Source organism: Osmia lignaria, chromosome 14 (assembly GCF_051020975.1).
Source record: "Osmia lignaria lignaria isolate PbOS001 chromosome 14, iyOsmLign1, whole genome shotgun sequence".
Taxonomy (NCBI): Eukaryota; Metazoa; Arthropoda; class Insecta; order Hymenoptera; family Megachilidae; genus Osmia; species Osmia lignaria.
The window spans coordinates 1,774,356-1,788,980 of NC_135045.1; the positions used below are offsets into that span (position 1 = coordinate 1,774,356).

Here is a 14,625-nt window from a genome sequence, read left to right on the forward strand (position 1 = left end):
GCTCAAATTAGACAATTTTTTGGAATATTACATACTACAATATTTTCCTTGTGTCCCACTCTGCCGAAATAATACCAATAACAGAATGTTTTGTAATAATTTTGCCAGTTATTTTAATTTTAACACAGATTATGTTAAAAAGAATAATTCTAATAGATCGCTCGAAGATGAGAGATTGCGAAAGGAAAGCGTTATGTAGAGCGTGGCACAAGTGTTTTTCGACGGTGGAGGATTCTTTAGGGTTCGCTGTCGAGCAAACCACGGAAGCTCGGTCAGTGTCTCGGCCACCCTCGTGGCGTGCAGGTTTGCGAGGGAGGAGACTCTGCTTGTTCCCGGCATCCCCTCTAGATATATACATACGTATCCCCCTCCTCCTCTATCCCTCTCTCGACTTAATGCCAGTACGAGCGCGCGCTTTCCAACGACGCGTCGTGTCGGCCGCGAGGGACGATCAGTCTGTTCTCCACGTTCTCCACGCAAGGACGATCGCCGCCGGCAATACAGTCCCTCTAATCTGTAACACGAACTTTGACCGCGCTCCCGCTGCCTTCCTCGCGATCATCTTATCACCAGCTCGATGACGTACACGGGATCTTCGTCAAGTTCCTCGATCGGCGTCCGAGCGAACTTCAGTAACGATTACGTATCACCCGCGTTCGTACGCACGATTATTCCACCGTTTCTTCTCGATTCCCGCGTATAAATATTCGTCAAATATCATCTAACTTACTTCTATAGAAACATCGTGTTCATTATTCATTTATCGTTTTCCCGCCTTCGTACATTTCGTCGCGGATGAAATCTGTTTCATTCTACGAGCGAGAATAAACGAATCGAAGAAATTTCATCGTTTTTCTTATTAATTTGTCTGTTATAAAAAAAATCTGGAGATGTGATCGGTGATTATCGTTTCGAGAAATAATCACAACATTTCCAGTCGAGTGGTGAAGTTCGAGTCGGTGAACGACAGGGTGAAAGAGAAAACAGTGGCAAATGCATCGGTGTAAACGGTAGTACGATTGGTCTTTGATGGGCTAGGGTGCCGATAGAAGAGACACCCCGCTCGTTGTCGTTTTCGACCGATCGACGGTATCGAGATGAGACTGCTGTTCTTGGTTTCGATCTTCTGGCTGGCGTGCCGATGCGCCGATTCCCGGGCGGTCCACGCTCATTCAACGGAGAACGAGTATCGAAGGCACAGGCGTAGATTTACCGTCGACCAACTGCTCAACACAAAGTTCCCTCATGGAATCAGCGGTGATCTGGATGTAGACGTTTGTAAAGCTGGTAAGCGGGCCAACTTGTTTCTGCTCTGAACAGATATAAAAACAACCTGTTCCAGTTTTACGTGGATAGAAATTAGAAATTCCTTTGAATACGTTCGATGGTGTTTCTAATAATTGTATTAATGTTAAAGAAAAAGCTATCGCATCATTTGCTACTCGTATCTCAGGGGAATTTAACACGGGAATAAAAGGCGGCAGAAAACAACGTAACTCGTATTCTGTACGCGCGCTTATGTAAAACGGATCAACGCGTTCCGCAGTGAAAATGGTAAAAACGTACACGTTATCGGTATTGTAGTAGATAACGAAGAAATTTTCCTCTTTTTCCATTAGTTTGCGTAATATGTGTTGCGAAATAGCCGGCAGTAGGAGATACAATTACGGAGCGGCATCGTTGCGCTCGACAGAAAATTTGCATGTTATTGCAAAATATTGTCCGATCGCCGGCGAAGTGCGATTAAACACGCGTTATTCGGAATAATCGAGTATATCGCGGCTTCGTATTTCGTGAAAATCCCGATCTCGTCTGAGCGTTTATCGAATTTCAATTAAAACAGACTCCCACTGATAACGGTCCTCTCGCAGGAATATGAAAAATATCAAAAATGAATACCCACAGGAGAACTAAAGAAACCGATTCTTTCTCTTATTAATCAATTAAAATCGTCGTTTGTTTTCTCTATAAGTAATTGCGAGAAATTACAATTGTCTTCATTGTACGCAACCGCAAGGCCAACGAAGAAAGGAAAAATTTTATCGAATTGTTCGAGCGAATCAAAGACGAACGTTTGTTTATATCGTTGACCATTGATTCCATTTCTCTGACGGTGGTACAGCGGAATGAAAAGCCGATGCTCGAACGATGTTGGGCTAACTAAGGCACGCACCGAAATCGGTCTTACGCTTTCGAATTAACGAGAGGACGAAGGAAGACGGAGAAAGCTGAAGGGACAAGCGAGATTGGCCAATCAAGAAGGAACGCGGCTCGGTAAGGGCCACTGACCATTATTGAAGCAGCTCGTCCTGCGGCGTCCGATAATCTTTCCTTCTCGAAAAGAGCCACGATGCTCATTGTGCCTAACAGACTACGTGGACACTCGAAGGGTCCGGGATCGTTCGATGGGCTAAGCCAGAAAGGACCTTTCCTCCTTTTCCCACTGATTATTCTGGGCGTGCCTTGGCAGAAGCTCGCAGAACACTACCGAACGGAGAATGAAAAATGACGCGATCATCCTTTCGACCAGGGTGTCGGTCTAGCGTTGGAAAAAACACCGACAGACGAATAAGGAATCCATCTTACCCACGGTTTTGCTCCATTTTTCATTTATCTTCTCCCCGAAGAAGAAAAGGGAAAACAGAAAAATTAATTATCAGAAGAAGCTTGAATTTGGAAAGGGAAGACGCATCTGTTTGATCGAACTAGCGAATCCATTCGGTCCAAAGGGCTTGATCGATATTTTAACAAGTGCCCTTCGAACGAAGAAAAGTGCTCTCTTCATGTGAAAAACTTTCGGCCAAGACCGGAATAAAATTTCCCTACCTCGGGTCTTACAGGACCGTTTCTTGTAAATGATATCAATTTGCATACTTGTCCTATTTTCAGCGGAGACGAGTGCGAAACAAAGCTTTCGTGTCGCGTTAAAAAGTAAAGGGACGCTCGTAAACATCGCGGGGAATCTCGTTGAAAACGTGACGAAGAGTTTGAGCTGACAATTGGAAAAATTACGCAAAGTTTATCGAGCTGGGACGAAATTGTCTCGCGAATGGCGCCTTTTTAAAAGAAATCTCAACTTTCCCAGCTTCTTTTCGTCCGGGAAAGGTCGCGGTAGATGTTATAATAATCGATGAATGGGTTCGTCGTTGGATTCTTCCTCCGTCGAGGACAAAAGGGTTTGCTATTGCTAATTGCTGCTTGTCGAGAGGAACAAACGATCGGCTCTCTGTCTCATCGTTTGCAAGTTCGTTCGACGAACCGGTGAAAAGAGAGCGAGAAAAGGGGCTTTGAATTATCCCTCTTTCACGGGAACTTTCAGCAATTTAGATTAAGATCAACCACCGACAGGATAATGCCTTGAATGGCTACTGTTGCGGACAACTTGTTATATCTAGCTTACGCTTGCTTCCTTAAACGGTGGCTAAGGAATACTGATTTTCGATTTTAATCAATACCAGGTCAATTTAGACCTAATTATTCGAGGGTGTGAAAATTACCCTCCAAATCCAATTGTGTAAATAAATTCAACGTCACTATAAATTCAGCTTGAAAAATATATATTTTTATTTTAAAGAAAACGATGCTGGATACCACTATCGAACCACAAATAGCGTACAAGTTTATTCCTTTCTCTGAAAAATTTCTTTCGCGCGCTACTAAATATTTTTATCGCGCATTCGTGCACACAGTTTAAAGTTCTTTGCAAGTACACATATTTATCTATCAGGCTACATCGTCGATGTATTATCTACGTGGTTCTCTCTTTTTCTTTCGAAGATAGCAATTCATCGTTTCCCGAGTAATAGAATTATGTACATGTTTTTATTGACCGTAAGCATCAATCAGTTGAATCGATAAATGAATTACAGAAAGCAATAGAGAAGAATAACAGGGCACGTTATGATGCCCGCGGCTAAACGATAATATTCATTGATTTTCAAGAACGTAATCATCCGCAAGTTGAACGTACTTAATGTAAATAAGCGTGGAACGACGATAATGCTCCGGCCCGGCCGAAGATGGAAACGAATTTATTAAGTCGGCAACACCGAGAACTTGCTAATAAATATTCCCGTAAATGAAACAATTTATCCTCGTCCGATTTAAATAAAAAACGACGTCGTTCGCCGTTGGACGACCCCCCGAAGTACACCGTTCATTGGGTGCTACGTTTCACCTATCTCGCTATGGTGTCGATATCATTGTATAGAAAACAATTATTTAACAATAACAATACAACGTTTCAACAATTATTTACGTTACAGTATCCCCTGTGTAAGGGATGAAAATTTCACTCCAGCAATTTTCCTTTTATTTTAGAAGTCAGTGAAAAATGTAAAAAGCAATTAATTTGTTATATTATTATTTAATATCAATGTTTGCTCGGTTGCAAATGGCACTGCGATGGTTACTGAGAAATTCGCGGAGGGTGAAATTTCAGCCATCATAGCCTTTAAGGGTGCCAATCATTGTACAGCTTACCCTACATGTATTTTCTCTTATATCGACCGAAATAGTAGAAGCTCTTAGAAGGAAAAAATAAAAAAAAAAGGGATGGTACTTTCACGAATGAGATGTAAAATTTCAGAAATGTGTTTTCACAGATGACCTTTCCAACCGCAGAATTTTTTCCGCTGTTACCTCTGAATTTTTTCTTCTCATTAACCTCTACCAGCCATTACAGAGGCAATTATCGACGACTGACTTTTTCCTATCTGGATTCGCTGGAACTTCCATGAAATTACCACTCGACGGAGAAACGGGAGATTTTATTTCCCCATATCGATCTTCCCCAAGGTTTTTTCATCCCATGCCAGCCTTCCATAAAGGTTCCAGGCCATTTTCTTCGATTCTCCGCCGTTGGCCCGGTGTAATTTCATTTTGAAAATCCACCGTTCGAGTAGAAGGAAAGAAAGAAACTCTTAGAAAGCGTTAACACGCCAACCTCGATTATTAACGTGCGCGTTGCCGCTTATTATTCTTTCCCGCTCTATTAAAGATCGCGAAACGAAATCATTTCGCACGCGCGATGATTAGCTTAATACATAGCCTGTTTTGAATATAATTAAAACTAATTAATTTCACTTGATCAGTGAAATTTTTCAAACGCATATAAATTTTCGAAATTTCTCAAATCCTGTCCCCTTGGATCTAATCAAATTTCAAACTTTTACCAGATAATAAGAGTTTCAATTAAACAGCAATCATGAAATTGAAATGATCAGTAATTAGAGTGATGTAATCGTTAATTGTACGAGAAATTTATCGCGGCCTACCCTCGTTGCTGTTTTACAATTAAAATCTTCAACGTTTCTCGTTTGCGGAGTACGCTTGTTACAAAATATGCAACGCGACTCCCAAGAGAACCACTCTGAGCTCATTGGCCGGGTAAATGCTCGAGCAAATGACACCGAAATACTTTCTGCTATCTCCGCAACCCTTGGCTTGCCATATCTTCTCCATAAAAAAAAAAAAAGAACCTATCGTATCGTAGCGAAACGAGCATCATAAATCGCGCGATCGATACACCGGTAATATCGTATAATTGCAAAATCTAGATTTACCAATTCAATTTCAACGTTGTTCCGAATTTTTGAAACGAGGGTGCTATTGAAATTCTTCGCGAATGTTTGCTCCGCATCTTAACCCGTTATCCGATGAAGAAAGAAATTAATGAAGTTAAAGATCGAAAGGATGAAAAGGTAGGAAACGGAGGAGGCGAGAGGAAAAATCTCGAGGAGCACGGCTGCCGACGAGGCCTAGGCCGCAATTGGGACATGAAAAGCAGGTTCCTCGAGCGTGCATCAGTCGCGTGCACCGAGACGCATTATAGCGCACGCGAGTTCAACGATACTCGAGCGGTCAGTCTTTTCATCGAGCAGAGTCCAAAGCACGCAGAACGGTACCTCGTGCTTTTTGCTCGTTAGCCAGACCGATCTTCGCTACCGCGAACAACGCTAGATCTTACACCGAGACGGATGATTTTCCAGATCGATCTAGTTTATTTCTTTCATCCGTCATCGTCGAAGATGCGATTCGAGTTACATCCGAAAAGAGGTTCAAATTTCGACGAAATAGTTGAACGCTTTGAAACTGTCGCGAGAGATTGTATAAATATCGATTTTACAGAAGGAACAGTTCGAGGGGGACCGGCTTCTCCGCGCGACGGAAAAGGTGGAATCGAAAGCTGTACTTTGAGGGTTTCGCGTGTTTCATAGGATTTTACGGTACGCCGGTTTATCATCTGTTTATCACAGATTACGAGCGATCGCGAGTACATTTTAGCCGAATTCGACGCTTTGTTTCCGCGGTTGTAAGATACGTTTGTCGCCGCTGCCTTGCGATTACCGTGCTCGGGGCGCAGGGATTCGTGTGTCGATAAACGCGTTTACGGGAAACGTTACGCAAGTATGTATTTACGTATTCGGTATGGTTCCCTTGCAACTGACTGTTGAATGGTAAATTTATCCAGACTATTCCGGGAGTTAATCGAATAACTTTTCCAGAGTGTGTTTGATGGACCATTTCGAATGAGAAAGCTCCTAGGGATAATCGAAAATGTGGATGAATTTCCTTCGTTAGTTAGAATTTCTGTTTTCCTTTCAAATATCTTCAGGGGTAGGTAAAAAATGATGTTGCAATTAATACGAGGCTCGAAGCACGAATTTCCGTCTGACTTTACCTCGGAGGCTCGTTTCTTCGCGTAGAAAAAATCCTTCTTTCTTCAGAGGTAGGGTTTTTTGAAGCGAACCTGAGCCGGTTATGACGGTCATTACGCGATGAATTTTAATGCATTTCAGCGTTCCCGACGTTTCCTATGGCAGCTTGAAAGTTCCGCCAACTGCCCCTAACGGATGGACGTGCTCTTTTTCCCACCCTCGTTCTTCGCCTCCCATTCACTCGTTTCGCTTTGTTTTTCGTTCAACTTTTATCTCCGCAAAACATGCGGTCAGCTTTTTCAACTACCCTCCTTCCACCTTTCCTGGACGCTTCGCTCTTACACCTAGGTCGCATTGTTTCCCCGTAAATTGACTGGCCGCTACCGTTAATTCGTGTCCTCGGTTCGATGCTAGAATATCGTGATCGAACGAGCTGCACCGAGCGAACCCGTTTCTCTGCTTTGTAATTCATGGGCAGAGCGAATTTCAATTTTCATTAACCTGCATGTAATCATCGCTTCGTCATCGTTTCGAATAAACAGGCAGACAGCGACATAGGTAGTTAAAAAAGTACGATGAAAATTCAGATATTACCGGCGAAAGAAAAACGTCGTGCGATTTGTACGGGAAAAACTTTGAATTTATAATTAGAAGTTTTGAAAATTTTTAATGAATTCGTCAAGTAGGTGTCTTAACGGTAGGATTATTTCAACGACGTTTGTTCCGTTTGTTCCGATGCAGCGGAATAGCTTGAATATGTAGCTTTCCACGATGCTGCGACAGTCGTTTTAAATGTCCCGGATCGACCGTCCGGGGAACGATAGCGAGGAAAGAAATGAATGTACATTCCGATACGCATTGCTGACTTGTCGAAATTCTGCGGAACTGAGCGTACGAATGGAAACTAACGATGCTCGTCATTCTCGCGAGAAATGTTTCAAAGTTGCGAACGATACCGGTGTGACATTGCTATAAATTCAGCCGAGAGCCAAGATAAAACTTGTTCTTTCGTGCTTGCGTGTATAGTTTAATCATAATCCCACAGGCAATCGCGTGAAGCTGTACACTAGTTGATGCATTGTTTGTTCTACCAAAGAACCAGCCATTTTCTCTGAAGAATATTAACGAAATTATGATTATTTTTCAAAATCAACCCTTTAATACACGACAATCTAATTTATTACAATTAACTTGAACAATTACCTTAATGGAACCAAGAACTTATGATTGCATGGTAAAACGACCTTAATCCCTATCGCCAAGAGAACGAATCCCTTTGGATATCGAACAGCGCGCATCGATATAATAATGCAGATGTAATATCACACCTGGTGGAAGTTACGTGTCGCCTAGTATTCCGATATGTCCACGCAATCACGCGATTACGCAGACAGAAGCAAAGCTATCTCGGAGCTGGCACCCCGACCGGAAAGGAATTCTGTCTGTCACGAGAGAACACCTCTCGTTTCGCGGCACGCTCCTGGAAATCGAACATCGTTCGTCTTGATTTACACCGGTCACGGTGCACGCTCTAAAACGTCCCACGACCGCGAACCGGAATCGGCTTGCTGTAACTCGCGACTGACATCCGGATCCCGATCTCTTATAGTTGCAACAAATCGAGATTCCTTATGCATTTTATTAATTTTTGAAATTAATCAAATTCTAATAAGAAATTTTAGTGTCACATTGCAAATAATGATTTAGGTGATAATACTAATGGTACAATGATTCGTAAAGTGGTTGCGGTTCGGATGGCGACAATTTCAAGAATGCTACGTGAATGTATTGTGTCGAATAATAATGTTCGGATTTTAATGGCGTTTGCAAATGCTTCCTGTCCCGCGGACCTGCGAATTCGATTCAAAGAGAGGGACAGTTGGGTTATAATGATTTATAGAGAGGTTGGCGGTTTAGGTTTATGGGTCGTTAACGGCGTACTTGCTTAGTATCCTACTGTTTGATCGGATTCAATTGTTAATACAGTTCTGTTCTGTATATCGTTACTGTATATTGTTCCTGAAAACAATCGGTAACAGCCGGCCGATTGATAATTACACAAAATCGATGATTAATCGATTCGAGATTTCCAACACCCTTGCTTTTGGATGTTGCAGATTTCTGACAGAAATTGTTTCTTTCTCAACAAAACACCGAAGAACGTGTACTATAATGAACAGTCTTGAACAATAGCCGTTATTGTAATTACTCGCTCAATTATGGCAACGATCCTAGAAAGCGTGGAAGAAACTTGCAGCTTTCTGAATCACGACTCGGTCCTAGGATTTCAATTCCCTTCGATTTGCATCGAAGAAATTTTAAAAGAAAAATGCCCGATATCTAGATGGGGTGGAAATACAAAGCTTTTTACATTTACATCACAGAAACTTCCAACGACACACGTTATCACGGTCTCTTTTTCTGTCGGCAATCGAAACGTTAAAGAGTCGATAAAACGTGCGGGAAAAGCGATCGAGCGTACCGATACAATGGCAGATCGTTTGAACGAGTAATTAATTGAAATTCATAGGAGGAACAACGCGTTACGTTGCAGTTTAACTTTATTCTTCCCTTCGGTTCTTCGGTGTTTATTTTCCATGTATCTCTTAATGAAGTGTAGTTAATAAAAGGGGCAGAAGGAGAGGTCGAAAAGGCAGATCAAACGTTTCTCCGGTGTATGAACGGAACGGGGATAACGAGATATGGAGAGAGAGAGAGAGGAAGAGAGAAATAACAACGAGGACGATTCTCTCGTGACACGATGCGGCGTTTACCGCTAACGAGCGCGCTAATTGGCATAAACGAAGCCGCGCCCGCGGGAGTGTAATCAAGTAATTCAATTAACGGTGTCGCCTAGTTCCTGAATGTTTTTCTACGTCAACTTCGCGATTCTCAGCCTCGGCTCAGAGAACCACTTCGATTTCTTACAAACTTTCCCACTCGCTAATAATTTATTTACTCGTTCATTTTATGTTTACCTTTGTTTATCACGCACAGCTGATAATCGACCAATTGGAAGGTATAATTTTAATCATTAATTATAATTATTGTCGGCAATTAAGTTTCCTTGGAATTCTTGAAAGATGTTAGTACCATGTGAAAAATTGGAACGCTTTCTACAACTTCGTGATTGCGGTGGAATTACGAAAGCGGGCAGCGGTAAAAACGTTTTAAGAAGCTAATAATAATATATGTCAGTGTCAAAGTGATAACCGACGTTTGTTTCGAGATAAATTGTCTTTGGAACGATCACGTGAATATACCCGCTTCGTGGCTAAATTTAGATGAATTTCATCCGAAATTTTCAATTTCTTTTTTCTTTTCTTTTTTTTTTTTTATAATACAGATAGCTTCGATCGAATATAGATGGAATTGCTTTTACGAATCAATCACGCGTTAACACGCGCCGACTGGTACAGTGAAATTGATCGTGTGTAGCGCGGCGTGCTATAATTGTAATTATTCAGAACGCGCTCGTTTCGCGTCTCAATTTAGCTTACAAAATTAATATGATATCGATATCGTTTGAAATTTCATACGATTTCTTTAAATTTGAAACATTCACGATGACTTGTAGGGATTGATTAATTAAGACACTCGGAGAGATGAAGAAAGGACAAAGGGAAATTGCTGTTGAAAGATTACGTCAGTATGACGTATTTCTCAGAGGAATCCAAGTCATTTTATGAACAACGATAAACACGTCCCTTCATAAGAACAATCGACTCGTTTAAGTACACGTAGATGTTATCAGGATACGGCTAAGTACACCAGACATCAAAAGTTCGCGTTGTTTCCACTTCTTTGACAGCCAACTCGATTTTATTTGTATGCAATTCTTTGAATATTAATTTTTGCCCCGGCAAACAAACCATTCTATAATTTTAACAAGACTTTATGCTGATTCGTTCGTTGTCGACGTTAATAAATGAAACTTTTGCTTAATACGATTCACGAATCGTTGAAAAAGATGTTTGTAGATAAAATATTTAAAGAGAACCTTAATTAATTTTTCATATGGAGGTTAAGTTAGATTCATACGACCTCAATCTACATAAAATTGTAATAATTTATCTGCAATATAAATTTTCATTTCTTTTATTTTCAGTCCAACATTCGTTATTATTTTTTTTTCTCTATTCTTTCTCTTCCTTAACCCTTCATCTCGTCTTGTTATAATGAGATACACTTAGAATTGTTAACAATACCAACATGTCAAGGGTTGCAGCGAGTACGCTAAGGTCAGCATTCTTCAAGCTTCTAAGAACATAATTAAGTGACGTGGAAATTAATGAACTTCAATTAAAGCATTTTTCTGGGAAAAGAATACACCAATTGCCATTGTTTTCTGCCTGTTTCAAACGGATTGAAATTAGAATTCATTGACAACATTTGATTACTCAACAGAAGATATGCAGTAAATTTAATTCAATTAATAACATACAGAAATTAATCCCAATGGAGAAACTTGAGAAACATTGAAAATATTTAAACTGTAATCTTAGAATCAACTCGAAGATTGAAATTACATGAATCTCATATAATTAAATATGGAATTAATCAATAATTTTTTAAAAGGTTCTGCAATAAGTAACCTAAGTATCGAAATTAGATTCAATTCGCGCCATCAACGGAGCCAAGTTCAAAGCGACTAAAGTGGCTCGAAATGGGTGAGGTATATGAAAAGTGAGTGGTATATCGATTCATCTGGGAATAATTTGATTGGTAAAATAAAAGTGAAAGACGATAATATTCAGGACAAGCACGAGTCAGTCTCATATTTAAAACAATAAAATTTGTTGATATTAGAAAACGTAAACTACGCCTCAGGGTGGTATTAAACCCTTAGGCTAATAAACTGATTCTAGGGAGCAAGCGAAAGAACAACATAATCGCAAGGAAATCTAATAAACCGGCAACAACGCCTCGAAAAATGACCCTTTTTTTCCCCCTTTGACCATGGAAGGGATTATGAAATAAACAGAAATTAAGGGTTGCTCGGACCCTCATCGGCGATCTCTGCAGATGGCATTCCTCCCCGCTGCGCTTGGCACTCGTCCAGTCATTTCTCTTTCTTCCTATTTTCTCTCCCTTCACTTTCCAACGATTTTCCTCTATCCCTGTCGCTCTTCTTTTTTCTGCGCCGTCGTTGAAATAATCGGACTGCGAATACCGTTTTAATTATTCCATTCTACTTAACTTAGCGTTCCACGATCGTTCTTTCGGTCCTTTTCCGGTCGCGTGATAACGCCTTTATTCCCATTTTTCCAAGCGGTTGCCGAGCCCCGTTGGATACGTGACTGTATCGTTAGCGTTTCAAATCGGTGTCGGGGAAAAAAAAGGCTGCAAGAAAGAAAAGTCACTTCGACTGACACGTAACCCTACGTTTCCCTCCGGCTTCTTACATAAAACTAGTCGGTACTTGCTCGAAACACTTGACAAACTTCGATGCTATCTAATTCTATTAAATCAACCTCTGCTCGAGAGTAAAATAAAACTTGCATGAAATAAGAAATTGGTTTTCTTTAAATTTCAACGCGATTGATAATTACAAACGAATGTGAATTAGATCGTAGTATATAATATATCTAAAGTAATAACCGGGTGTCGTTTCAGAAAAAAATTAGCCCTCTTCTGGCGCTCGCTTCGAGATCAAAGAAAATTTAATTCACTCTCACTTCATTAACATCGTGCGAAAGTGTGGCTGTAGTTTTATTTCGTGCTCGATATGAAATTACGAACGCCTTTCTACGTGAACCAGCTCCTGTCCTAATAGTTCATATCCAACGCATAATTATGTTAATTATATCATATACGATTTCTTTCGTCGAGCTATCGCTTGATTTTCAAATTCGATGAAAAAAAGAAAAGAAGAAAGTACGTATTATCCAGTGGAAAATACGTAAAATCTTGCGGAACGATGCGGGGGTAAACATCGAAAAGAAAGAAAGGGTGTCTAGAGAAGGAAGCCGTGTCTACGTTAGGGTCAATGGAATGAAACGCGTGTGACCGACATTTTGCCACCCATTCCTTCGACGATGCATGCATCCTCCTCTGAGGCATCTCGTACGAAATTCCAAGTCAAATTTCAACTAGTTCGATTCACGATCGACGGTGACAGACGGAAAGGGTGGCACGGTGCCTCTGACCCACATACTATGCGGCGAGGATTCAAGCCGGAAACAGGCCGAGGAATATAACCGAGAGAAAAGCGAGAGAAAGAGGAACGGAGGGATAGAAAAGTCGAGGAGAACAAAACGTGTACGCGAAGGAAACGGGCCGAGGACAAGGCTAAAATGAAACGAGGTTGACTCTCGGTCGCTCTCTCTTCGCTTCCTGTATATAACTACTCTATTTCACTTTACTTTGCTCTTTTCGAGCGAACAAAGCGTGGATGGGCTCCAGGTTACGAGGAACGTCCGGACGTTCTTGGACAACGATTCGCGGTGGACAACGTACCGAAAATTATTTCGCTTCTTCCGACGCGTTGCTTCCGGCTTGAAATTTCAACAAACGACCCGTTTGCTTGTTACCGACGTATAATACAGCCGGCAGATTCGAGTTTACAACCAGTCACCCTTTGAAAAGATGACGATCGAATGAATATTTCGAAAATTATTGCCACCAGATTTTACTTTAGAAAAGGAGCCTGTAAAAATTTACGAAGAACGCTTGAAAGAAACTTTAGAAATCCTTTTTTTTTTCATGTCGCGTCAGCGGGATGTTTCAGCAAGGCTGTTAAACCGATGATCACAGGGAACCCTTAACGTATTCTTCGTAACCAATAAATTTCTCGGAAGATTGATGGACCGTTACACTATGCTATTACCCAAACTACGATACAAGGAACACTCGTTTTCTTTAGTGAAAAATACCGGTGGCCGCATACATATTATATGATACGACTGAACTCAATTGAAACGAATACTCTTGTATTTTAGTTCAGTATCGATAATTCAGTCGCTCATCTCGAAGTTCGTGGTCGATATTATTTATAAACGAAATTTTATAAAGAGCATCGGAACCATCGATCTTATAAAATCTTCATTTTTCTTGAAAATTTTAGTGAAACGTCTGACCACCTCTGGATTCAAAACTTTGAATCGTTTCGAGGTAAATGGAAGTTTAAAATTACATAGTAAAACTTTTTGGTGAACTTTGAAGTCTACCTTGCAAGAGGTAATACTCTTGCAAACAGAAAAAACCTTTCACATTCGCATCTCTGTCCTCGAGTATTCTAATTTTCGAAGGATGCTAAAGAATTTTTCTGAATGATAAAATAAGGAGTATTCCGTTAGCATCGGATGTCATCAGACGTTTCTTCTTACAGCGACCTTCCTTTTTTGGAACTCTCATCCCAGGTGAGAAGTCGACCTAATCCTAAGGGATACGTTTTCATCACGTCCGGCTACCATCTGCGTAGCAGCGTGCTTCCTGACTTTGATTCTGTTCAATGCTCGCCTTCCACGTTCGCTCGAGATGACCGCTCGGACATTTTCCGCTCGAATGGAAAATGAAATTGAAAAGCAGTCGGTACGAAGTGTACACACCTTACCTCGATAACTGTCGCACAGAGCGTTAAATTGTAATGTATTGTAATTAAAGCAAATTTCTATTAGTCCTTTGAAACGACTAATTGGATTTCAATAAATATCGATAAATTTAAGATGAAATCCTTTCCTGGTAATCTCGAGCGACGTATGAATAACCGCGAAGAAGGAAGGGAACACAATTAAAAGTTGATTCAATCGCGAGACCGTGAAATGAATGTTGAGGGGTGTAGGTGGGTCTCGCTCGCTCGTTGAAGCAGCTCAGCCGCGGATGCATTATTCAACGTCAGCCTCATATTCCGCGAGACACGAAAACAGATTCACGCCCAGATAGCGAAACTCCTCGGCTCCCTTACCGCATAAGGGGGGCTGAAAACTTCTTCGACAGTTCGCAAACGTCGCGTCGCGTCGCGGCG

General features: G+C 41.0%; 1 protein-coding gene and 1 long non-coding RNA gene across 2 annotated transcripts in view; one reads left to right on the forward strand and one right to left on the reverse strand.

Annotated features, from left to right (window-relative positions):
• Window positions 1-86: 86 nt before the first annotated feature.
• LOC117609159 (uncharacterized) overlaps window positions 87-14,625 on the reverse strand; it is a 38,910-nt gene continuing 24,371 nt past the window's right edge. The window contains exon 3 of the long non-coding RNA XR_004582527.2: window positions 87-1,312. This is a non-coding gene — a long non-coding RNA (uncharacterized LOC117609159). The remainder of the gene's footprint in view (window positions 1,313-14,625) is intronic.
• The window catches only part of tok (tolloid-like protein 1 tolkin), a 35,320-nt gene continuing 21,792 nt past the window's right edge, over window positions 1,098-14,625 (forward strand). Inside the window, exon 1 of the mRNA XM_034335117.2 lies at window positions 1,098-1,287. Coding sequence (XP_034191008.2) covers window positions 1,098-1,287 — 190 coding nt within the window. The remainder of the gene's footprint in view (window positions 1,288-14,625) is intronic.